Source organism: Callithrix jacchus, chromosome X, assembly GCF_049354715.1.
Source record: "Callithrix jacchus isolate 240 chromosome X, calJac240_pri, whole genome shotgun sequence".
NCBI classification, from domain to species: domain Eukaryota; kingdom Metazoa; phylum Chordata; class Mammalia; order Primates; family Cebidae; genus Callithrix; species Callithrix jacchus.
The window spans coordinates 44,669,647-44,696,995 of NC_133524.1; the positions used below are offsets into that span (position 1 = coordinate 44,669,647).

The 27,349-nt window shown below is 38.0% G+C and overlaps 1 protein-coding gene across 1 annotated transcript in view; it reads left to right on the forward strand.

The window, feature by feature from the left end:
- Positions 1–27,349, forward strand: part of MAOA (monoamine oxidase A) — a 75,146-nt gene that overhangs the window by 16,279 nt on the left and 31,518 nt on the right. Inside the window, exons 2-3 of the mRNA XM_078363336.1 lie at positions 2,766–2,860; positions 12,870–13,007. Coding sequence (XP_078219462.1) covers positions 2,766–2,860; positions 12,870–13,007 — 233 coding nt within the window. The remainder of the gene's footprint in view (positions 1–2,765; positions 2,861–12,869; positions 13,008–27,349) is intronic.

Below are 27,349 nucleotides of genomic sequence, written 5' to 3' on the forward strand. Positions count from 1 at the left end.
GTATAATTTCCTACAATTTGGATTTTGTTGATTTCATCCCAGTAGTGTTATTTACCATGTTCCTCTGTCCCCTAAGTATCTATCAGATGCAGAGGCCTGATCACATTAGAATTTAATTTGTTCCTTCCTTCCTTCTCCCCTCCCCTCCCCTCTCCTCCCCTTTCCTTTCCTTCATTCTTGCAAAACTACTTCATAGGTGATGGTGTGTGCTTCCATCAAGAGGCAGATAACATCTGTCTCATCTTTTTCTGCGTGTGTTAGCAGCTTGATAATCATTATGTTAGATCCATTAATTCATTAGGGATTGCAAAATGCTGACATCTGAATTATTTCTGTCTTCACTTACTGACTAGCATACTTTTATCCAGAGAAACTTTCCCTCATTAGCTATTTGGTTGTTTTGAAGTTCAGTGCAAATAGGAAAGGTAAGATAAATACTAGCTTTTTTCTTTTGCTTATCATTTTTCAAGATGATAAGTTGGTCCCTTGGCATTTTCCAAAGGTGAAAAATGAGCGTTTTTATGTTTGTTTAGTATTATGAGCTCTTGGATTTAAGCCATTGCAGTTATTATCTTTAGCACTCAAATTATTTCATCTTTAGCCAGTAGGAGTTTATATAGGTGGGCTCCGGAGTCTTTTTGACATAATCCTAGTAGTCTCTGACAGTCTCCCTACTTTCTGGCATGACTTCATGTTGCAGCTCATCTTGTACATTTCCTGCCCCAGATCTCACTAGGTTACAAGCCATAGTTTATTGTAGTGGAAATTGATGTTTTAGAAACAACAGTCTAGGTGTTGGGAGTGTTCATTGCTACTGGGTAGGTTATTTTTTCTGGACCTTTTAACTGGGCAAAACTAAGAAATATTTTTGTAAAGATAGAGTATATCCAGATATCATGCTTATAATTCCAATTCATATCTAAGACTACAGGGTTATTACTTCATCTCATCATTTTTACATCTGAATATATTTATTGCCATGCTAAAAAACCTGCTTCTCAACAACGTCAGGCTGATTACTCACTTGTTTTATCGAATACTACAAATGTAATACCTTTGGGATAACAATGCTAATACTAGGACTAGTTAAATTCTTATTGAAAAAGATTGTACAGTTCTTTTATCTTTAGGATATATACCATTAGAAATGAACTATCAAATCACTGTGTTTTAAAATCAGAATAGTTCCTCTCCTCAACCACTTTTATACATATCTAGGTATTATTTGTATCATTTTACTAATCTTGTCTCTGGTGCCATTCTTATTTCTCTCTACCCTAATATAACTAGCATTTCCCCCCTGTATTATATTTATCTCGCTAGTCTTCTTCATTTCTTTATAATGAGAAGTATAACATTAACTAGGATCTAAGACCTAATTTGAATTACAAAAATGAATGTAGATTTAAAAATAAGTGTATGCACAATATATTTCTTTACTCTGTGAGCTGAGAGGTCTTAGAAGCAATGACATCCCAGTAGCAATGAGCACACCTAGAATCTCGATCTTGGTTTCTAATACTGTTCTCCAGTAAAAGGGACCAAGGTTCATTGAAGAAATGCCTGATTTTAAGGCTGTGGCAGAGAAAGATAAGTCTGGAGCATTGTAAAGTATCGGAAAGGAAGGAAGTGCTCAAACACACACACACACAAAATGATGGGGGCATGTCAAAGGGGCATAGGCGCAACTAAAAGAACTCCCAATAACCATAGCTGGAAGAATTTGAGCAATAAAATTAATGACATAGTGTTGGATTATACATAAAACAAATATCTGGGAGTCCATATTGATATATTAATAAGTAAATGATTGAATAAATCAATAAGTGAGGAGAATAGACACATCTCCAGTGCAGAATTCCAAATAATTTGTATAGATACTCCACCCTCAAAAAGCTGGAACATACTTCCCACTCATTAAGTGTGGGCTATGCCTAGCCTTTCTTCCAAAGAGTACAGTATGTTAAGATGGGGAAAAGAATAACTATAGTGGAGAAACCTGACAAATGCTGCCTCAGCCAGGTGATCAGATCAAGGTCAACATCAGTGATAAATCATGCTTGTAGCATTTGCCCTTGATATAATGTTAATCTGCAACACTTTCTTAATTTTTCTGATATTACTATGTTGGGTTTAAAAAATATTTTATCTTCCCTGAAGGCTTCTAATTACAGGTGAAAATGTGTTCTCAGCTTTGTTTGAGCTAATGAAAAAAGTATGAAGCACGGTTTCTACCTTATGGTAACTCAGAAACTAGTGAAGGAAACAAGATCTAGCAAGCATGTAATTGAAATATAAATGACAGGACATGATTATACAGGATTTTTAAGTTAAGAAAAGCGAAGCATAGATATACTGAGACCTGGTGTAGCTAGAGAAAGTTTTCAAGAAAAGTATTCTCTTCTGTTAATACTATCAGGATTTCTGGAAGAGAAAAATAATAGGAATTGGTTTAGAGGGTCAAAAATTCTCTAAATATATGATTATCACCAGAAAACAAGATACATCTTTTTAAAACCATTACATTTTGTTTCTGTTGACCAACCTGAAATGCAAGATGACTAAATTAGTCATTTTTTAATCTCTTGTGATAGATAATAAAATTGGTGACTCATTTAACCACAGTGTGGTCAGAATTTATTAGAAAGACAACAAAATCATTGGACTGTATATGATACCCTGAATTTATTTGATGTGTAGACCTGGTTAAACCTTGGATTTTAAGCATTTGGATGTTATGTTGCTCTCTTTTTTTTTTCCTTTAGGTCTTTCTGCTGCCAAACTCTTAAATGAATATGGAGTTAACGTTTTGGTTTTAGAAGCTCGGGACAGGGTTGGTGGAAGAACACATACTGTGAGGGTAAGTGATTTTAATACTTACATGTAATAACTCACTCAAACTACAAGTGGTGCCATTGGAAATCATAGGGCTAGAGGAGATCTCAAGAGTTCATGCAGTGAAGCCATTTGTCCTCCATAGCCCTAAAGTACTCCATCAAATAAGTGTCCATTCTCTTGAACAAGTACTCACTAAGACTGGCAGCTTCTGACTTTCAGTTGAGTGAATTCAATAAACATGAGCAAATACCTTCAATACAATGTCATAATTTCCATACTACAGACATAATAGTTTGGCTGTACTGGAAGTGACTATACACCCACAACACCCACATACACACACACACAGACACACACACACACAGACACACATGCACACACACTTAGATTCTTTATTTATTCAATGACACACAACTTAATAGAACTGTGGTGGCTGCAGTAAGCAGGAACAAATATAGTATGTTTTTGCATAACTTTTCCCTTAACCCTTAGTTCCCTAAGAAGTATCCTGCTGCCAGAGACACTCCTCAGGCTGGGTCTGGCTAGATATAAGAAAGAAGCCCAGTTCTTGCTACATCGCTGCCTTTTTTATACTTGGGCTTACATCACCATTCTGGAAAAAATGCATGCTATGTGTTATAATGCAAAACAAGAGTTGCATCTTCTGCCTGTATGCCTTTATTAGATATGATTCTTCTGTCATTTTCTGAATAATATTCCTTCATTTTGGAGATAGCTATTAAGTTGTCCCTTTATTTAAGTTGTACTACTATTAAGGGCATGGTTGCAGGTGGTTGAATCTGTGGGTACTGATGAAAGTACACAGGGAGATAATGAAAAGTGGGAAGGAAATAGGGGCAACAATGGAAGTTTCCATACATAAAAGTGGGGGAGAAAGGGAGAAGAGCCAGAGAGACACAATAGAGGCAGAAGCAGAGGACCAGACTAGAGCAGCAATAGGTAAGTCGGTGCACCAAAGAGGAAGGGATGCTCAGCAGTCAGCTGACACAGTATGAAGGCAAAAAACAAAAACAGAAAACCAACCCTCGCATTTGACAGTTAGAAGGTCATCAGTCAGCCTTTTTGCTAGAGTACACAAATAGAGTGTTAAAGTTTAGGGATTGGCAGTAAAGACAAAACCAGACTGTGGAAGTGACTGGAAAGAGAAGAAGCATCTATCCAACTAGAAGATGCTTCAGTTAGATTAACAGCAGAATGGCGTAAGCAATGCAAACATTTGGTTATTTCACAGAAGTCTGGTGGTAGATAGTCCAGGCTGGTGCACAGGTTCAGCTTTATTATCAACAGGCTCTTTCTGTCTTTCTGCTCTGATATTCTTTGTTTGTTTGTTTGTTTGTTTGAGATGGCATTTTGTTCTTGTGGCCCAGGCTGGAGTGCAAAGGTGCGATCTCGGCTCACTGCAACCTCCGCCTCCTGGGTTCAAGCAATTCTCCTGCATCAGCCTCCCAAGTAGCTGGGATTACAGGTGCCCACCACCATGCCCAGCTAATTTTTGTATTTTCAGTAGAGACGGGGTTTCACCATGTTGGCCAGGCTGGTCGCAAACTCCTGACTTCAGGTGATCCATCCACCTCAGCCTCCCAAAGTGCTGGGATCACAGGCATGAGCCACTGTGTCTGGCCCTGCTCTGATATTCTTTGCATGTTGGTTTGTTGTCCTGTGGTAACAAGATGGATGCTGAAATTCTAAGCATCAAGTTCTCATTCAAAGCTGAAAGGAGAGTAAAAGGGTGGCACCAGCCTTGTCTGCAACAAAGCTTTTCCTTTGCTAAGAGACCCCAGCCGACATTTGCTTTAGTTTCATTGGCCAGAGTTGGGTCCCATGGCTACTTTCAGCTGTCAGGGATCCTGGGAAAGCAAGTATTTCACAATGCTAGGCTGCATAATAGAAGCAGGCATGTGAGAGGGAATATCAATGAATATTGGAATAGCATACAGACAACATTTGAACTACGATATTGTAGCAGTGATTTCAGCCACACTGTGCCATGCTACCCTTCTGTCATTTGCTCCCTAACTTTTTAGATTGAGGGATGTATCTAGGCCTATTCTGCTTTGCTCAGCTCTAAGGGTGCTGTACAGCCTTGCCATTCAAAGTGTCATCTGTCAGTTAGTAGCCCTTGAATCAACTGGGCGTTTGATAGAAATGCAGAATCTCAGGCCCTATCTCAGACCTGCTGATTCTGGACCTGCATTTTGACGACATCTCCAGGGGACACTACAGAAGTGCTACTCTGTGGCATTTGTTTACTTGCTTGCCTTAAATTAATGCCAATCCAGATTAAATTTTCTGAGTACACCCTTAGATGTAGTCCACTGGGAAGCTATTGGTCAGGGAGTGAGGGAACTGGGATTCTAACCTCTGTGCTGACTTGACATGATGTCTTGGTTAAGTCCTATTATCACTTTACATCTCAGTTTTCTCATCTGGGTAATAAGATACAATCTAAATGTTCTTAAAGAAACTCCCTTCCATCTTCAAATTCTAATTTAAGGCAATGTGTTATAGTGCAAAACAAGAATTGCATCTTCTGCCTGTATGCCTTTGTGAGATATGATTTTTCTGTCATTTTCTGAAAAATATTCCTTCATTTTGGAGATAGTTATTAATTTGTCCCTTAGCCCTATTTTTCTTATCTCTAAAACCTTTTGGTTATTAAACAGGAGCATCAGTCATGTTGCGGATTTTCAGTTAAGAACAAGTTTCTTTGTATAAGGGAAATGAGAATTCCAACATGCTTGTCCCCATCTGTGTTATTGGCCTCAGTTACTTTACTATGCTGTGTCATTTGTATATGTCAGCACCACACAGGAACCGTTATTGTCTATTCAGCATGATATTACACTCCCCTTAGGAATGTGAGAAAGGAATCTCTGAAATTCTTAGAAATTAGGACTTAGCATTTATGCTCCAAATGATGAGAAAAAGAAAAAAAGGGTTTTAAGAAATAGGCATGGAAGTCGGGAATGGTGGCTCACGCCTGTAATCCCAGCACTTTGGGAGGCCAAGGCAGGTGGATTACTTGAGCTCAGGAGTTCAAAACCAGCCTGGGTAATATGGTGAAACCCCATCTCTACTAAAAATATAAAAATTAGCCAGGTGCAGTGGTCTATACCTGTAGTACCAACTATTTGGGAGGCTGAGACAGAAGAATCACTTGAGCCGGAGAGGCAGAGGTTGCAGTGAGCCAAGATTATACCATTGCATTCCAGTTTGGATGACAGGAGTGAAACCCTGATTCAAAAATTTTTTAAATTTAAAAAAGGAAACAGGCATGAAAATCATATTTAATAAGAAACTGAAGCAAATATTTTTAGAATTGCTTCTAATAACATAATCAACTAGGATAATTTTGGGAGGAGATGATATAAAAGCTACTGTGGATCTCTGAGCACCAGAATGTCAAATTTGGTATTACACGGCAAGCCATTCAGATGGAACTTCCATTAGTTCAGAACTTCCCAGTTTTTCCTAATGTGATTCATCCATGATTCTTCAGAATGAAATTAATAAAGTTGAAATGTCTGCAGGGCTACCACAGGGTTGGTGTATTTGTTTGCCAATATTGTTGCATGTTTGTGGCTTCTTCAAAGGTTGAGTAGTGAGATCTAAATCAAGACCCTAAAGAACTGAGATGCAACATAGTATAGAATACAGTGTTACACTTCTGGTGTCTTTATGCTGAATTTGAGGCACCTGATTTAGAATGTTTTTACTTCATAAAGCAGCATTCTGCAAAATTCCTCTCTCTTTTTACTGCTTCATTTAAAGATAGTGTCAGCATTCTACAGACATCATGTTTGGAAACTCCCAGGAGTCCTCTTGCTGTCTTTGTTAAAGCCCAGAAATTTATTGGAGTCCTGATTCCAGTTTTGTTCTTTATATCTTAAAATGGATGTTGGAGACTAGAAAACATTTGGGAGCAAGCACTGATGGTTACTAAAACAGAGAATAAACATTATATGAGGACAGATTAAAGAGGTCGAAGAAGCACTTAATTTCTGGTATCATGGCAGAACGGAAACCCTAACTCCTCATTGAAATAAGCAAAATGCTGACTACAATATGCTGTGCTAATCTGACATGGAAGTTAGAAATTTGCAGAACTCCTAGATGTTGCATAGACATCTCAAACATAACACATCCAACACTAGACTTCTGATCTTCCTCAAGGCTGCTCTTCCAGCCGCCTTCCTCATGTTAGAGGATGGCAACTTTCAGAAAACTCAGTCATGCTCAACACTGCCAGACCCTCATTTGTTCTGTCAGAAAATTCTGTTGGCCCTGCCTTCAAAACATATCCAGAATTCAATGCTTCCCACCAATTCCACTGCCATCCCCTGGTGGGAGCCACCATTATCTCTAGGCCAGATGACTGCAATAGGCTCCTGATCCCTGCTTTTACTCTTCCCCCCTATATTCTATTCTTTTTTAAAGCATCAGTGAGAGTGAGCCTTTCAAATGCAAGTCAGATTTTAGCATTTCCCTGCTCAAAACCTTCCAAAGGCTCCCCTTCTCACAGACAGTCAAAGCCTATGTCCTTATAGTGTCCTGTGAGGCTTTAGGTGACCTGCCCTGCCAATAACCTCTGTAACCTCATCTTCAGTTATTTTCCTTGCCCATGTTGTTCCGTCCACTTTGGCCTTCTTGCTACTTCTTGAACATATCAGCAGGCTTCTGTGTTACAGACTTAAATCCATATTGCTAGGAGTTTTTGTTGTTGTTGTTGTTGTTGTTGTTGAAGACAGAGTCTCACGCTGTCACCCAGGCTGGAGGGCAGTGGTGCGATCTCGCCTCACTGCCTCACCACAACCCTTGCTCCAGGGTTTCAGTGATTCTCCTGCCTCAGCCTCCCAAATAGCTGGGATTACAGGTGCATGCCACCACTCCCGGCCAATTTTTGTATTTTTAGTAGAGACAGGGTTTCACCATGTTGGCCATGCTGGTGTGTTTTAATTTCTACAGCTGGAATATTTTTCAGTTATTTTTTGTCATCACCGTATCATGGTCAGAGAACATTGTTTATATGGTAACAATCCTTGAGGTTCACTTTATAACCTAGCAAACACATGGTTAATATCCAAAGTTCTTCTAATTTCTGCTTGAAAAGAACATGTAGTCTCTAAAACCTATATGCAGTGCTTTATATATATCTACTAGAATAAGCTTAATGGGGCTCCTTTTTTGTTTGCTTAATCTATTATTCACTTTTAAAAGTATGTTAAAAATTCCCTATTCTACTGGACACTTATCTTTGGTTCCTGTCAAATGTTGCTTACATTTTGAAGCTATATTATTCAGTGTATGCAAGTTTAAACTTGTTCAACCTTCTGGATCTTTTAGCATTATGTAGTGACACTTATTTCACTGAGATTTATTTTCTTTAAGGTTTTCATTGATATTAATATAGTTACAACAGCTTATATTAGTATTTGTTTATCTCTTTATCTTTCAGTTAGAGTTTTCTTTATTCTGACTTTTTGTCTGTTTTAAAATTTTAGATTCAGGGGGTAACTATATATATATATATATATATATATATATATGAAATGGAGCCTCGCTGTGTTGCCCAGGCTGGAGTGCCTTGGTGCCATCTCTGCTCACCGTAGCCTCTGCCTTCTGGGTTCAAGTGATTTTCCTGGCTTGGCTTCCCTAGTAGCTGGGATCATAGGTGACTGCCACCATGCCCCACTCGTTTTTGCATTTTTAAGTTTAATTGACAAACTTGGTCCATCCATATTTGTTATTATTTCTTTTTTAAATGTTTTAACTTTATTACATTATGACTTTCCATTTGTCCCACTTTAACAGTTTTCCTCTTGGTTTCTTTCTTTCCTTCTTTTGGGTTAATGGTTTTCTTCTTTTTGTTTTCTTTTTAGTTTTTTTCTTCTATTTGTTTGGAAGTTACATAGTCAAACCAATGTTTTTCAATCAATTTTCTTAACTATGTTAACACTCACACTTATGTAGTCTAAGGTTTATCAATATATTATCTTTCTACTAAAAAATACAAAAACTTTCATGCTTCAATTGTGATCACCCTTCTTCTAATCTGTAAACTGTAAAAGTATTTCATTTCAAGTTTGTTTTTCAACAAAGGACATTATTAATTTTGTTTTATTCTATTGTTGATGTTGCTTAATTTTATTTAAAGGTTTGCCAGTATCTTTGTTCACTGTCCCTTCTTGAATCTCAGACTTTTATTTGTAACCATTTTCATTCTACTTGAAACACATGCTTTCCTCCAATCTGGGTCCTAAACTCCATACATTTGTCAGCTTGACAAAAACACAGTTCAAACAGGTGACAAATTCTACTTAGAATTTCTCTTCCTTTTTTTTTTCTCTCAGAACAGTAAAGACATTCTTCTTCTGTCTTCTGGATTGTATTTTTATTGTTGAAGAGTCACTAGTAAGTCTAATTTTTGTTTTTTTCCAAGTATGTATGATTTGCCTGTTTTGTTTTCTGAAAAAGAATTGCTTTTAAGATCTCTTTTCTTTGGTATACTGCAGTTTCTCTGTGTCTGGGTGAGAGTTTCTTTTTATTTATCATACTTTAGATCTGTTGGTTTTTTTTATCTTCCAACAGTGCTGCTAACCCCTCAGCTACTAATTTTTAAATACTATTTAATATTTTGACATTATCTTCCATGTCTTAACTACCTCCTCAACATATTTTCCAATTCTTTATCTTTGAACTGCATTCTAGATAATTTATTCAGATCTAGTAGTTCACTTACTCTTTTTTTTCCCTGAGATAAAGTCTTGCTCAGTCGCCTAGAGCTGGAGTGCAATGGCAAGATCTTGGCTCACTGCAACCTCCGCCTCTTGGGTTCCAGCAATTCTGCCTCAGCCTCCTGAGTAGCTGGGATTACAGGCATGCGCCACCACACCTGGCTAATTTTTTTTGTATTCAGACGGTGTTTCACCATGTTGGCCAGGCTGGTCTCGGACTCCTGACCTCATGATCTGCCTGCCTTGGCCTCCCAAGGTGCTGGATTGCAGGCATGAGCCACCATGCCCAGTCTACTCACTCTTGAATAGTCAAATATACTATTTAATCCATTCACGGAGTTTTAAAATTTTTAATTAGTACATTTTTATTACTGGCAGTTATTTTTTAATCTACCTGATATTTTCAGTTTGTTTTCCTCTGCTCCTAGTTTTAATCACTTCTTTTCAACTATTACAAAATCTTTCTGGAGAATTTTTTTTGCTTATTTTCTTTTGGTGCCTTGTTTGCACATATGTTTTGTAACTTTTGGCTGTGGGTTGCTAATTTTCTGTGGAACTTTATCTGTGGTGGATTATTTGAGGCCTGGGGAAAAGGATTTGAGTCTACTTCTACCACCCTCCTTGACACTTTAAATTTTCTGCTCTAGGTTTTTCACATCATCTGGGTAGTGTAAATTCAGATGGAAAACATAAATAAAGATAAGCTTTTGTTTTCCTTTTCTGTGTGACAATACTTAGACCTGCAAAATAATGGAAAAGATAAAGTTGTGGATAAAGCTAAAGCAATACTTAGAAGATGTATAGTCTAAATTGTTGCATTAGAAAATAAAAAGGGCTTTATATGACTAAGCTAAGCATGCAAAGAGTTAGAAAATTAAGAGCAAAATAAATCCAAAGAAGGGGTGAAAGGGCACAAATCAATGATATAGAAAATAAACACACAACAGAGTATCAATAAAATAAAAGTTGATTATTTGAAGATACCTATTAAAGATAGACAAGAAATGTCTGGTAAGATTTTTCCAGAAAAAGAAAAAATATACACCCCAAATATATAAGAGATGACAGCCAGATGTGGGGCTCATGCCTGTAATCCCAGCACTTTGGGAGGCTGAGACAGGTACATTGCTTGAGCTCAGGAGTTAGAGATCAGTCTAGGCAACATGGCAAAACCCTGACTCTACAAAAAATACAAAAATTAGCTGAATGTGGTGGCACACACCTGTGGTCCCAGCTACTTGGGAGGCTGAGGTGGGAGAATTGCTAGAGCCCAGGGAAGTTGAGGCTGCAGTGAGCCATATTGATGCCACTGTACTCCAGCCTGGGTGATAGAGTAAGACCTTGTCTCAAGAAAATGAAAAAAGAGAGAGAGAGAGAGATGAAGATGAAGATATAATTACTGATGCAATAAAGAATAATTAAATGGAAAAGAGGATGCCATGAACATTAAACCAACAGTTTTGAAACATACATGAAATGTATATATTATCAGAAAAATATAATTCACCAAAATTAACACTGCTTTAGTCTGGCAGTAGAAAAGATGCTGATATAGTTCTTTAACCTAAAAACAAATTAAATATGTAGTTTAAGATTTTACCTCAAAAATATCACCAAGTGTAGATGGTTCTACAGGTGTGTTCTACCTAATGATCAAAGAATGGATCACTTTATTTACATACAAATCCTTCTAGAGAATAGAAGAAAGTATTATCACTAACTAAGGAGATTAGCAGTACTCTAATGCAAAAAACAGACAAGGCAGAAGAAAGGAGAATCACAGGCCAGTCTCATTATTGCTTATAAACATAGATATAAGAATTCTAAACAAAATGTTAGCAAAGCATATCCTCCAATAGAAAGATAATATCAGGTTGGGTAGTTCCAGGAAGGAAATGTTGAATAATACTAGACAATTTTCTGGAAATAACAGATTAGGTAAATTATAACAAAATACAAAGATAACTAGACAGATAGACAAGTTGCTCTGTATACACACACACACACACACACACACACACACACACACACACATTTAAAGCATTAGAGAATGAGTGAGCTAACAAGATAGTGAAAAATCACTGAGGCAACATCTGGAAAGTATTAACCTACTTTTCCCTGGGTAGCAGGTGGATTTGCTGACCACTGAAGAAGCTTCTGAAGGCTGAGCAGTGCTGTGCACCTAGTGCAAAGCTAGGGTGACAGGTCAAGTCCAGAGCCCCATGAAGTGTGTACCTATTTGTGGGGGAGTATTGGTCAACTCCTCATGCTTTGGGTTGGGCTGCATGTAAGAAGCAAGGGTATGTAAGAAGAAAGGCAGGAAAACTAGGCCAAATGTGCATTTCAGCCCAGCTTCAAATCCTCTCAGGTACTGAAAATGGAATTAAGTTATCTAGTACTGTGAGGGTCCCAGGCTCTGGGCAGAAGCCAACATAAATCCTCTCTGAGAAAGCTATCATCCCCCTAGGATTCAAATGATTCTACATGTTTTCAAGTTTAATGAGTGGCATGCAATAAAAAATAATCCGGCAAACACAGAGAAAAGGCATGACGACATGCTTGAGAACTGATATACATAACAAAAATAGAAACAGAGCCTTAAGTGATTACAAAAACACAGAGGCGCTGTAGCTCACCAATATGCAATTTACTGATTAAATCATTAGGACTTGCCAATTCATAAAAAGATGAAAAGCATGGAGACCTGTATTTATGAGGGAGGAAGTAAATAATTGTAGTTTATGAGAGAGGGTTTGCATATTTGTAAGTAGTTTAGTAATACATGAATCTTTGTATATCTTTTTGTATTCTTTCCTTATGATGCATTCTTTCCTGAAAGTGTTTTAAAGTAACATCTAGAGCCATCAATGTGGATTGATTTAAGCTTTCATCTGGTGAAAATTAGGGAATTAGGCTTTGGATGGCTCCTCCAGCAATAACACCAGAGAAAAGCATACGTCATAATTTAAATGTTTCGTAAGGGATCTAAACTGGCAGAGTATACTACAGTGTTCTTTCTCTTTTATGCATTATATTGCTGAAGCTATTGGCCTTACCAATAGCTTTTCCAAAGGATGGTGTTTACTGCTGAGTATTAGACAGGATTGTGCCCCAATTCTTGAGTGGAGGAGAAAAGATTGCTATTTTCAGTTGCTCTTTATAGGGGAGATGTAAGGCACAATTAACTTTTAAAAAAATAAATGGGGTTAGTTTTTACAAGACATAGTTTTCCAAGTTTTAACTAAAGTCCTCTGACCAATTTTTCTCCTTTTGCAGAACAAACATGTTGATTATGTGGATGTAGGTGGAGCCTACGTGGGACCAACTCAAAACAGAATATTACGCTTGGCTAAGGAGCTTGGCATAGAGACTTATAAAGTGAATGTCTGTGAGCGTCTCGTTCAATATGTCAAGGTAAGGCTGCCTTTTCACACAAGTGACTGACAGGGAAACTTTTTTTTTTTGAGAAAACATTTGGTTTGTTTTATTTTTCTTTCAAAGCAATTGTAAAAATAGGCTCTTGACTTTAAAATAGTAGTTTGCCTTTCTTTTCTTGTTTTCTTTTTCTTTTGAAAAGATCACTAAAGACTCCTGGAATCACTACAGGATATTATGATTCACCTTGGCCTTCCTCCCTGTCACTCTCAGTGGCCCTCACAAGCTACCCTCACTCCCAGAGAGTAGGAATGGGAGGCTCTGGCTTCCCTGCTAATGCATTTGAAGGGCACAGGGGTGGGGGTAGCAGGTGCCTGCAACAGATATGTTCACATACCCATACATGCATACCCCCCTCCCCCAGCTGCAGGCAATCCCTGAGTGACCTAGGAAGCAACTCTGGAGCCCCAAGGAACACAAGCGTTTGAGGCCACTTCTTTAGCCTTTGAACTAGTTATTCATTCTCATTCTTACCTGGCATTTCTTGGAATACTTTATTTCCTCTGTACCTGGCCTTCACTCCTGGGGAGTCTAGCTCCTTTGTGCAGTTTCCTACTGTTTAAAAAAGAGATTGTTTAAACTCTAGCCACTGGTATCTGCCGCTGTTGTCAGTGTTTTTCTTTCTCACTGAAGCCAAACATGGAGTGGCTGGAGTCTGGAAACATGCCTTGAGAAATCAAATTTCCCACCTGACATTGTGGCCTACTTGTTTTTGTTCTTTTCTTTTTACCTTTAAGCTCTGTTGGACTTGAAAATCAGTAGTCTTTAGAAAAACTGTGGGTTCAGAGGTCAAGGGAGAAATAAAGTATAAAAAATTTCACAAAGTACTTAGGAACTCTGGCTACAACAGGCCCTGATCAAAAAAGAAAAACCCCTCTGCTTCCTCATTTTTTCTGCACTGCATAGAGTCTCCATGGACTAGTAAGTAATAACAACTGTAAGAATAATAGTAGCTAACATTTATTAAGCACTTTTACCTATATTCTCACATTTAATGGAGGGAGAGAGACCAAACGCTTTGCACTCAGCTACTAATTAAACAGTCATGTAAATTCACTTTCCACTCCAACTGGGAAGCAAATGAGTGTGATGATTATCTTGGAATCTGAGCAGACTCATGCTGATAAGATTCAGGGGCTGAGAGATTTTTAGTTTACCTGGAGGCTAACAATAAACAACTCAAGGCTTTTTATGCATGAACTCATTAAATCCTTACATCCACCCTGCTAGGCAGGCATGATCATCCCAGTTTACTTATGAGAAATCAGAAGTTCAAAGAGGTTAAAGTGACTTGACAAGGCTATAAAACTCTTAACAGTCTACCTACCCCCTGAGTGCATGCTCTTTATTATCCCAATATATGGCCTAGGAAATGAAACTGAGGGCTCTGAATGGACATGTGCTGGGCCTCCAGTGTTTGTTCAGCCACGCACACACATCTATGGTAAGGTATCTCACCATCAGTATCATTGAAGCCTGGCTCTTTTGATGAGTAGATGCAGTCCTTGAAAGACCACTTATTTTTTTCTACTTTGTTACTCTTCTTCCAGTTTTATGTTCTTTTTATGTAGATTTTAAAAACTGGGGAAAACTGGAAATTTATAAGTACGTTCTCAAACTAGGTACCTGCTAGTCTCCCAGCCATGCCCACTCTAAAACTTTATATTGGGCTGGGTGTAGTGGCTCACATCTGTAATCCCAGCCTTTGAGAGGCCAAGGTGGGAGGGTCATCTGAGGCCAGGAGTTCTAGACTAGCCTGGGCAACATAGTGGGACCTCTTCTCTGTGAAAAATAAAAAAATTAGCTGGGCATGGTGGTACACATGTCCTGTAGTCCCAGCTACTTGGGAGGCTGAGGCAAAAGGATGGCTTGAGCCCAGAAGGTCGTGGTTACAGTGAGCCTTGATCATGCCACTGCACTTCAGCCTGGGCAACAGAGCAAGACCCTGCCTCAAAAGTACAAATAAAAAATAAAAAAAATAAAACATGATGCTTAGGTGATAGTTTGAAAGTGGCACCCATAGCCAGCTTTTGTAAGTAATTTAGCTCCTCATTGTTTTTGATGGAGGTAAGATGGGATTAAAATGATAAAGTTCTGTTTAAGAATTTTTACTTTGCCTGAAAGTGATCAGCAGATCATGGCATGCTGTCCAGTCTTCCTACCAGCACCTTACAAATTACGTATCTTAAGTGTCAGACTTTCTGATGTCTCTGAAATTTTCTGGGCTTTACTGGGAACCCTGCTTTCTAGAAATCCAGATGTATTTGTTCTATACTTTGAGAAGGTCCTTCTGCAGGCTTTAATGGTGGATAAGTTCATGGAAAGACTTAAGGAGATGATGCATGCTACATTAGGTGCCTAAATAAGGAAAGAGAAATGTTAAGAGTAGCATCCAAGGTCCCTTTTTGGCTTTCGTTGCTGCTGCTGAGTTCTGCTCTAAGGTTAGGTTCATACTACCCTGATAGTCCTGTTCCTAAGGGAAAAAACAACTTCAGCTTTTTGGAGGGGAGAACTGCTCAACTTCTACCATATTTTTCTTTCACAAAAATGCAAATATGGCTGAACTATTGCATAACCTACTAGACAAAGGCACCTTGCCGTGGCATTGGACTTGGTAGCTCGAGGCTGCTTTCAAGAATGTAAAGCAGAAAATAAAAATAAAAACAAAAACGGAAAAAGAAAAACAAACAAGAATGTAAGGCATTGTTAACCTCTGGATCTTTACCATTGCATGGCCATGCACATCAACACAATGGTAATATTAGACCAGAATTATTGCATATACAGCACATGGCAGACGTGTGCTAAAACACATACTGTGCCTACACTTTGGACAACAAATGGCACCTTTAAATCACAGCCACTGTGGTTGATCCCTCAAGGTCAGTACCACTCCCACAGTAATAATAATGAAGACTGTCCCTGCTGAGCTGGTAGTATGTCCCAGGTCCTGTGCCAGCGCCTTCACAGGACCTTAACCCTCACAGGGATACTAAGTTAGGGGTTATAGCACCATTTCACAGAGTCTGAAGTTCAGAGGGCCAGTAACCTGTCTAAGAGAGTAAAGGTCACTGAGCTGGAATTCAGATTAAGGTCTTTTGACTTTTCCATGATGTCTCTTGCTAATCTAGATTCTACTGTCAGGGACCGTGGACTCCAGGAAGCTGCCTTTCAGTTTGTGCTTGTCCGGGCTCTTTTTGGCACCTCTCTTCTGATAGTCATCCTATGTCCTTCACTGTTTCCCCATATGCAGTGCTGGTGACCACTTTGCTCAATCTTTTGGCCTGGAAGCCTGAGAGAGCAGGGTTAACTCCCTGCTATAATATAGTCACTGTGCCTTGGTTATTGTTTGATGGATGCAGTAACTGGAAAACAGCCATTTAATTGCCACAGAAAATAAATGTTGAAGCTCTGTTTTAAATTGTATTACTTATTTACAAGTAACTATACATTTCAGATGGTAAGCATCATTCTTTTCATTTAATACTTAATCTCATCAGATGAAAAGAAGGAAAATAGAAATATATATCATTAAATCATCTTCTCACATACTTTAACCTTTCAGAGAACACATATTTTCAGCCAAGGTAGACAGCAATGTTAAGGCAAAAAAGTAGTGGGTTGGTTAAACTTCAGTTTATTTGATCTGAATGAGTGCCTTTTTGCTAGTGTTTTCTAATAAATCATATCATTTCTGGAATGAGAAGTAATCGTTGTAGTAGATGTTTTTATGATGATCAGGAAACTGTAATAGGGAAAAGCAGGAAGATATTTAGTTCAGTATTCCAGATAAGATGATTAACAAATTGTATACTAAAAATAACTACTTATTTTAAAAATATCTCAACTCTCACTGTTTTTCTCCACTTCTACGGGAACGTGGGTGTTTCCCCAACATGATAGTGTATTGGGTTAATAATGCAAATTGTCTTTGTGACACTTTCTGCATTGCTTTGTGACAACTTTAGCCTTCATAATCTAATACAGTCAATAGCCTTTCCTATAAATAACACTGAAATGAAGTGGAAGATTGCCGTTGTCTAGATAAACTAATAAATATTCTTTATGGCCCAGATTGCTTCAGCTCTAAAATTTTCCCAGTGTAAAACCTTAAAGAATGTTTAAATTGTTTAAACACTGTCAGCAGTCTGTAACACATCTAGTCTCAGCTTATTCTAGGATGACTTTTACTGTTCACCAAGGGACTACTCATTACTTTTGTTAGATTATGTTTACAGTACAAGTTTTGATAAGATAGTGTGCGGTTTCAAGCCTAAGCCTCTTAGGTAAATACTGAGGGTACACCTTAGTGGTGTTTCCTCTACCCAATCCCTTCCTTCCCTGAGACTATGCCTGTCTACTTCATTTAGAGGACTAACATCAATATGCTAAATTCATTCATTGCTTAATATTTATATTTACATATTTGATAAATGTATAAGTATTTACAGAGCAAAATCTACTCTGAATTAGATGTTGTTCCAGGCTGCAGATAGAGTGGTGGACAAATGATCAAAATTTCTGCCCTGATAGTCCTTCTAATCTAAAGAGAGAAGACAAGTAAACGAGAACAGTAAATAAATATTAGCTAACATTTTTGTCTGGATTCTTCATGGATCTTGTGAATAGAATCCCTCTTCTAATTCTGATTTAGTAGATTCTGATTCTTTTATATTATTTTGAGAAGTCTTGCTCTGTCACCTAGGCTGGACTGCAGCGGTGCAATCTTGGCTCACTGTAACCTCCGCCTTCCGAGTTCAAGTGATTCTTCTGCTTCAGCTTCCCAAGTAGCTAGGACTACAGGCATGTGCCACCATGCCCAGCTAATTTTTGTGTTTTTAGTAGAGATGGGGTTCTACTATAGCCAGGCTGGTCTTGAACTCCTGACCTTGTGATCCGCCCACCTCGGCCTCCCAAAGTGCTGGGATTACAGCTGTAAGCCACTGCGCCTGGCCTAGATCCTGATTCTTACATAATAGGTTCCTGACTGGTTTCTACAGTGAGCAGCTTTTATGAATGTTGTGGATCTGACATGGTTTTATTGGAGAGATTATATCTGATTTGTGAAATTAATATAAATTAATCATATTGTTGTGAACCTTAAAGGTAGATTCTTAAATGGCATCAGCTAAATATTTTGTACACTTGATCTTAGCCAAAAAGCCAAGAAGCAATAGCTAGATATGTTTAAAACATTCTCTTTATTGGCTGGTCATGGTGGCTCATGCCTGTAAACCCAGCACGTTGGGATTGCTTGAGCCAGGAGTTTGAGACTAGCCTGGACAACATAGTAAGACCCCCATTGCTACAGTTTTTTTTAAATATAAAATTTTAAAAATAAGTAAATAAAATAAAACATTCTCTTGATCAGTTCTTTTCTTCTGCATGGCATAAAGGAAGCAGATGGACCTGAATGCCAAGTGGATTGATTCATTGCTTGCATTAGTAAATAAGATGCTCCACCATTATGAGTGTTTTTCATTGAGTTGTAGAGATCTTTTGTTAAATTTTGCAGTGCCATGTCTTGCAGAAAAAATGAAAATATTGGATTCTATTTTTTTTTTTTTTTGCTTTGCATGAGTTTCCCCCACGTCATAATACAGGTAGAGTGAGGAATGTAGAGCAGGAGAACCCAGCCAGAAATGGAGCAAGGCATTTTGCAGAGGCTACTTCAAAACAGAAATTGACAATTACGTGCATTCTCACTTTCTTCTTGCTTTTCACAGTCTCTCTAAATAAAAGCAGAGACTATAAATAGATACCACATATTCGATTTTAGGGAATGGTGTGATAAAGATTTATTTAAAACAACATAGGCCTTTTTTTTTTTTTTTGCCAGTATTGGTTCTGTTCTTCCCACAGCCCTTTACTCCAGGTTTCCATGCCAACATCTGAAATCAAAGGCTTTTCTCGATGTGTGTGTTCTGGAATACTAAGTTAATTTTGTTGTTGCTAAGAAGGAAACTTGGTTTTAGCCAGCAGGCCATGTAGAAAGCAAGAGTTTGTCTTAATGCTTACCAGATATAACCCCTTGCTTCTAATAGAATTTGACCCATTGCTTATAATAGAATTTCTTTCTTTCCTTTTTTTTGAGACTGAGTCTTACTTGGTTGCCCCGGCTGGTATCCAGTGGTGCCATCTCGGCACTGCAACCTCTACCTCCCGGGTTCAAGTGATTCTCCTGCCTCAGCCTTCCGAGTAGCTGGGACTGCAGGCACCTGCCACCATGCCTGGCTAATTTTTTGTATTTTCAGTAGAGACAGGGTTTCACTACATTGCTCAGGTTGGTCTCAGACTCCTGACCTCGTGATCCACCCACCTTGGCCTCCCAAAGTGCTGGGATTACAGGCATGAGCCAGCATGCCCAGCCTTAGGGTTTCTTTTGGATAGGAACATTTCATCTTCTTTTCACACCTTTTCCATACCAACTCACAGAACATGTTTCTTTTGTCCTCAAAGAAAGATACATTTTCACTTTCAACCCCTCTCAGAAGGAAACTCAGGAAGCGAAAAGGGTTAAATCCTTGTAGGGATGTTGCTTGCTGTGTATTTGCCTCCTTTCTTTTGAACACCTAAATTCATCCCTCCTGATTCCATGCTATTAATATTGCCTTCCATCTGTAATGTGCCTATAACATGTTTTACCTCATTTGAGCTTCCCAATGGTCATAGGAGTAATAAGCAGTATTTTTCCCAACTCAGAGAGCTTAGGAGAAAAAGTGTGGCTTTCTAACTCTGAGCCCAGTGTTCTGTGGGTTACATCACATTGTTTTTTATTCCAAAGTTAACTTGTGAACCCTTCTAATAGACTGCTCCAAGATGTGACAAAATCACTTTATCCCAGCAGGCTCTGGAGTTTAAGATACCTCTTTGGAAACAGGGACTCCTGTGGATGTGGGGGTGGTAGTTCCTGGGAGCTGTATGTGGCACAGTTCACAAGATGGCTTCTTCTCTTGCACCCTGAGCTGTAGTCTGAGAGGTCCTCTGGCCTTCTGTGAGCACCTGGCAGCTAAACAGTCCCCAGAGTGTGCCAGTTAGCCTCAGCAGGCTGAAGACCACAGATGGATTCTATTATTTTGTTAAAATACTAAGTCTAGAGGTCTAAGGAGTGGTTTGAAATTGCTGGCTAAATATTCTTTTTGTTAAATGGTTCATGTGAACTTATTATTCAAAGTATGGACCATGTATTGATCAATATTTTAATTTATGCCATTATATCCTGCCTGATTTTAAAAATGACAAAAAAAAGAAAGGATTTAAATTGGTTGTTGATAAGTATTACTAATTTATATAAGTCAGCGTAGAAGACAGAAAAAAAAAACACCAGTTACGTAAGGACAAGCAAGCGGTGACAACAAGCCTGTGCTCAGGATAAGATATTCTGTTTTGATGATAGAATTGAAGCAATACAGGAGGGATTGCTTTCTTCTCTCAATTACAATTGTGAGTAGATTTTAAAAGCAGAGAGACTATAAATGTTTACATATTTTCAGTTTGGTCTATCCAGTATCCAGCATAAAGATATATGAAGGTAGCCGGTAAAAAATAGTTTTTAGTAACTTCCATTCGTCTTTACTCCTCACTTTGAAAAGACTTCATTTGCTGCTTGTGAGTTCCCAGAGAGCTTAATGGCAGAATTACTCTTAAAGCTTTGCTCTGTTTAGAGAGCTAGGTCAGCATTCTCCATCTCCTCTCAGAGGCTCCTTCTTCCTGTAAACTCTCAGGGTTACATCTCAGATTTGGTTTCAAAAATATAAAGTTCCTACTCAGTGACAACCCATTATTTAGCAAAATAAGGTTAGTTCTTAGACTTTTTCTTCCACTCATTTTTTTCTTTTAAAAAAATTGGTAAAGTACACTAATGTAAAATTTATCATCTTCACCATTTTTAGGTATACAGTTAATTCAGTAGCATTAAGTACATCCATGTTGTTGTACCACTGCCTCTGCCATCCATCCAACAGAACCCCTTTCAGCTTCCTTCCATTGTTTTCTAATAGGGACTAATTCACTACAGGAATTGTTTTCCAAACGTTCATTGAGAGGTAGCCTACCATCACCTTCCCATTGGCAGCATAGAAAGGGGTTTATGTCAGACACAAAGGATTTCTCTCACAATCAGGCTGTGGGACTTTGCAATCACACATAATCATATGGGGTCTCAGCATTTGGATTAATGGCCAAAATAATTTTGTAAATGGAATTAAACGTTATATGAGCAGCCTCCTCAAGAGAAATTGCTCTAGTCTCTATGATAACTGAACTCCTGGAGGTTCTGACCTTTCAGGTTAGAATGTAGTTGCCTCTCAGAGGTTAAAATCTCCTTCTTCCTCCTTGCTTTCTACTTCCTATTTTTTCCTCTGCAACCCTTGTCCCTTACCCCCGCCAGAAGACCCTACTCCAATCAAAAGATTCATTGATCTTTAATTTTCAAACTTTGGCAAAGGAGCCTTCTAACAGTTGAAATCTTAAACACCCTCTAACGTCCAATGAATCCCATATCTAGTCCATTCTGGGCTGAAGAAGGGAAATTCAGTTGTCCCACGATCACATGTTGGTCCAACTAGAAAATCTTTTCTGTCATTGCCTCATCATGCCATCTGCTAGGATCGATGCTGCCATCTAGCCCTCTGTATCACATGAAGACTCAAACCTTTTTCATCTCTATGTCAATATTCAATGAACAGATACCTTTTGAAAACCTACTGGGCCTCAGAGTTTTAATAAGTGACAATTATTCCTACTTTAGAGATAAGAGAAAGTTACAATAATGAGAGTGGTTCAAGGTCCTACAGAAGTGAGAGGGAAAGAGGGACAGACATAAAAGCCTAGTTAATTACTAACCTTTGCAAACACAGAGCTTCAAACCAAAAAGAGACAAATAATGATAATAATGTCAATACCTGACATTTGACAGTCCAGTACTATTTTCATAGCACTTCATTTTAGTTTTTGCTTTGTGTTTGTGTTTCATGTAACCAGAAGAAGAAAATTCTCGATGGAATCACAGAAAGTTTGAGTGTTGATTGTAGTTCAGTGTAGTGAATGCTTTGATCCTGAAGGCTATGAAATGTAGTCATTTTCATTTAGAAGACTTCTCATGTCAGGTTTTTCAAACAATGATTAGTAAACTATTCCATTACCTTTTGTTCCCATAGCTCTCCTGTAATTTGTAAGACTCAAATGATAAACACTGAACCTCAAGCTGAGATGTAGTTTTGTGTATTTGCCAAAGTACGCCGTAGCCTGGTTTCCATAGCCATATCTAGCAGATAAATGTCTCTGAAATAAAATAAGGCTTCAAAGACAATGGGAGGAAATCACTCTGGCTCACATTTGCAGACAAGCAGTGGGTGACAAAAGTGGACCCCGGGACACAGATTTAGGTGCAGTCACTAATTGACATAATTATTTGAGCATCCATCAGTGGAGTAGTCCTGAGTTTCTGTGACTTTTCCCAGTCCGTGGATTAAAAAAAAATACTTTGCTGATGTTTAAATACTGGGAAGATTGTGCTAAGAGTATAATGGCTCTTAGTTCATCCACTCTCTCATTCCATGCCATCATCTAAGCTCTGCCATCATGGTAATAAAGCCATCACTGAGGTAACTTCATCCAGTAGTAGGGGGCAGGGCTACATCCTCCCAAACACTGTGATACTCAAGGTGAATGCACTCAATTAACCACTTAGCTGACAAGAAGCTCTGCTTCGCCCTTGGCCCTCTCTACCTGCTCTGATGTACTTTCTCACTGCACTGCCTTGTTACAAGGAGGATGGGCTAAGGGCAGACACTCAGCATGAAGCCCATGATGCATTTGCAATTTTAGCTAGATGTACAAGCAATTTCCTTTCTTTCTCCTATTTGATTCAGTGTCGTGGAATGATGTGCCCATTTGTCCAGAAGGGATACAAATGAAATTGTATTCCCATGTGTAACATTTGGAAAATAAATATTCTGGTTATCACAGCTCCTCTTTCATCACATGTTTTCCTGTGTTATGTCATGCTTCTGCCAGTGCAAGCCAGAATGTGGAGAATGCCTAGGGGAATATTTCTCAAGTGTTTTCTAAGCAACATTAATCTTAAAAATGCTTTGCAAAAAGAGGGCATTTGGTGGTCAGATAAATTTTGGAAGTGCTCCATGTTCTGTTCCTATCTCTGATATTCAAGATGTCCATTAACAAATTAGGAGTCCTAGGAAGTCTGGCAATAAAAAAGACTGTTGAACACAAACCAGGATTTCCAAGATTTATGACCATGGAAACTATTTTCATATAACACCTGTAAAGGTCAGAGTGAGAGATGCTAACACAGTAAGTGTTTTTAGAGATTTAGGTTCACAAATTACCAAAACTACTCAGGAATAAATAGAAAATTTGGTAGACTTATAATAAGAAAAGTCATTGAATGAGTAATTTAAAATCTCCCACAGAAACAAACCCAGACACAAATGGCTTTACTGGTAAATTTCACCAAAAGTTTAAAGAAGAATTAATACCAATTCTTTATAAACTCTTCCCAAAAATACAAGTTGGGGAAAGATTTCTCAATTCATCCTATGAGGCCAGTATTATCATGAATAACAAAACCAGTCAAAGACATCACAAGAAAACTACAAACCAATATCCCTATATAGAGATGCAAAAATCTTCAAGAAAATACTAGCAAACTAAATCTAGTAATATATTAAAAGGTTTATACACCATGAATAAGTGGGATTTATTCCAGGAATGCAAGGTTAGTTTAACATACAAAAATCCAATACTGTAACGCACCACCATATTAATAGGTTAAAGGATCAATAGCACATGATCAGCTCAACAGATGCAGCAAAAACATTTGACAAAATTCAACACCCTTTTATGATAAAATCACTAGAAAAACTAAGAATAAAGGAGAACTTTTCTCAACCTAATAAAGGGCATCTACAAAAAACCCACAGCTACCATAATACTCAAAGGTAAAAGATTGAACACTTTCCTTCTAAAATCAGGAGCAAGACAAAGAGATTTACTCTGGCTACTTGTATTTAACATTGTACTGGAGATTTTAGCCAGGGCACTTAGGCAAGAAATACAAATAAAAGTCATCCAGATTGTAAAGGAAGGATAAAAATTGTCTGTATTTGCAGATGACCTGATCTTGTATATAGAAAATCCTGATACTGACTAAAACAACTCATAGAACTATTAAACAAGTTCATCAAGTTTGCAGGATACAAGATCATTATTCAAAAATAAATTGTAGTTCTATACAGTAGGAATGAACAATCTGAAATGAAATTAAGAAAATAATTTCACTTAAAATAGCATCAAAAAACATAAAATACTTAGGAATAAATTTAACCAAAGAAGTGCAAGACTTATATACCTAAAACTACAGAATATCATTGAAATAAATTAAAGATGTAAATAAATGGAGGTATCCTGTGTTTATGGATTAGAAGACTTAATATTGTTAGGGCAACAATCCTTCCCAAACTGAATTACATTTTTAACACAATCCCTTTCAAAATCCCAGCTGACTGTTTTTGCAAAAATAGGGAGATTGATCCTAAAATTTATATGTAAATGCAAGAGACCCAAAATAGCCAAAGCATTTTTTTTTTTTTTGAGACGGAATTTTGCTCTCGTTACCCAGGCTGGAGTGCAATGGCATGATCTTGGCTCACCGCAACCTCCACCTCCTGGGTTCAAGCAATTCTCCTGCCTCAGCCTCCCGAGTAGCTGGGACTACAGGCGTGTACCACTATGCCCAGCTAATTTTTGTATTTTTAGTAGAGACAGGGTTTCACCATGTTGACCAGGATGGTCTCGATCTCTTGACCTCGTGATCCACCCGCCTCGGCCTCCCACAGTGCTGGGATTACAGGCGTGAGCCACCGCGCCCGGCTAACCAAAGCAGTTTTAAAAGAGAAGAACAAATTTGAAGGACCCACACTTACTGATTTCAAAACTTACTGTGAAGCTAGTGTACTAAAACAATGCATACTTGTATGAAAACAATGTGTACTTGTATAAGGATAGACATATAGGTAAATGGAGTAGAACTGTGATTTCAGAAATAAACCCTTACATTTATGGCCAATTGATTTTTGTCAAGGGTAGCAAGACAACTCATTGCAAAAAAATAGTCATTTCAACAAATGGTGTTGGAACGACTGGATATCCACATGCAAATAATAAAGTTGGACCTCTTCTCATACTGTACACAAACCTTAACTTACTTTAGACCTAACTACAAGAGCTAAAACTATAAAATGCCTAGAAGAAAAAATAATAAACATCTGTGAGTTAGGCAGTGATTTATTTCATGATACTGAAAGCACAAACAACAGAAGAAAAAATAGATAAATTTGTCTTCATCAAAAAAAGTTTTTGAAGTTTTGTCATTTGTTCACTATCAAGAAACTAAAAAGACAATAAGGATCTCTTCTTGGGGTAATGAAAATGTTATAAAATGAGATGTGATGATGGTTGCATACTCTGTGAATATCCCAAAGACCATTGAATTGTACACTATAAATGGATGAATTATGGGATATGTGAATAGTATGTTAACAAAGCTGTTAAATAGCTACTTGTCCTCACAGTGTGACATTTTCATCTTTTTTCAAACTGCCTGTTTCTCCTGAGTTAATGGCATCTGTGAAACAGGAAAACTGTTTTTTTTTTAAACTCTGTCAATTCTCTTTAATTACACAAAAGCCTCCAGAATAACTCATATTGTTTCTATCTTAACTGTTTTGTTTGTAGTTTCTGTATATAACTAGAATCCCTTGGAAAAGATGACATAAATTTATTTTAAAACCCTTCACTATTGGGGCCAGGCATAGTGGCTCATGCCTGTAATCCCAGCACTTTGGGAGGCCAAGACAGGAGGATCACTTGAGCTCAGGAGTTCAATATCAGCCTGAGCAACAAAGTGCAAGTCCATCTCTACAAAGAAATAAAAATACAAAAGTTAGCTGTGCATAGTGGCACACACCTGTAGTCCCAGCTTGCTTGGGAGGCTGAGGCAGGAGGATCACTTAAACCTGAGAATTTGAGGCTGCGGTGAGCTGTGATCACACTATTGCACCCCAGCCTGGGTGACAGAGCAAGATCCTGTCTGAAAAAAAAATAAAATCCTTCATTGTTGATGGTATGGCATCATTTATAACTGAGTTTAATAGTTCTCTTTTTCCATAGATGGAAATGCACAACTCAGGTACCCATTGCTTTAGTTGTTAGTTGTACAAGTCTTGAGACAGAGGCTGAGAATATGATGAAATACCAGGTCATAAGCAAACACATAAGAATGTGCTGCCAGCCCTTTAAATGGTGTGAGAGGTTATAGATAATTTGGTATTCACAAACATAGAGGGAGCAGAGGCATGAAAAATGCAAACCATAAGACTGTACAAATATAATAACAAATTTGAAGGTGGATGAGTTCCCCAGGGAAATGGGAAAGGAGTGGGGAGAAGGAAGGGAAAAGGCTAAGGATCAGACTCAGGGGGTGGTTCAGTGGATCATAGAAGGAGGAGTCTTGAACTAGGTTGAGACTTGGGACAACTAGCACTATCTGATGGGGTGGTGTTAGATGCAGCCAAGTGCTAATTGGATGGATACATCCCTTCATATCTGGCTAAAAGGAGCTCATTGGTGACACAGAGAAAAGGGCATCCATGGACTTTTGAGGATACAAGTCAGATTTTAGAAAACAGAAACATATGAAGGCAATGAGGGCATCATTTGAGTGGGACTGTTAAAAGAATGTAAAGAGGATGACAAATGAAAAGGAAAGATGTTTCCCTGTAGTGTTTGGAGGCTTTGTCTAGATAGAGTGAAGCTATGTATGTTTGAAGAGAGCTTGGATACCTACATTTGGAAAGAGAAATATAATGCTTTTGTTAACTATTAATACAACACAATACTACCATCCTATTTAATGGGTCTCTTCTTAGATGATTTTAAAATTTAAATCATTGTTGTAAACTATAGAAAATAAATCATCAAAAGATTTCTCTTACAGGCTTTGTCACAAAACAGTGGAACTAGAAGGGTCTTGAGGTATTCATATAAGCTGGACAGACATGTTTCTGAATTAATCTGGAAGATAGCTCTTTATTTTCAAGATGATTAAACAAGTATATTTGGCAGCTTCCCCAGTGACCTCTGGTATTCTAATAATGCTGATTTTCTTTTCCTTAACTAAAATATAAAAGTGCAGAGAGATTAAGTTCTCCAATGTTTCAATCAGGAAATGCTATTTTTCTTACTATAAACTTGGCTTATCTTATAGGACCAACAATAAAGGATTATGTGGGAGCCATAAA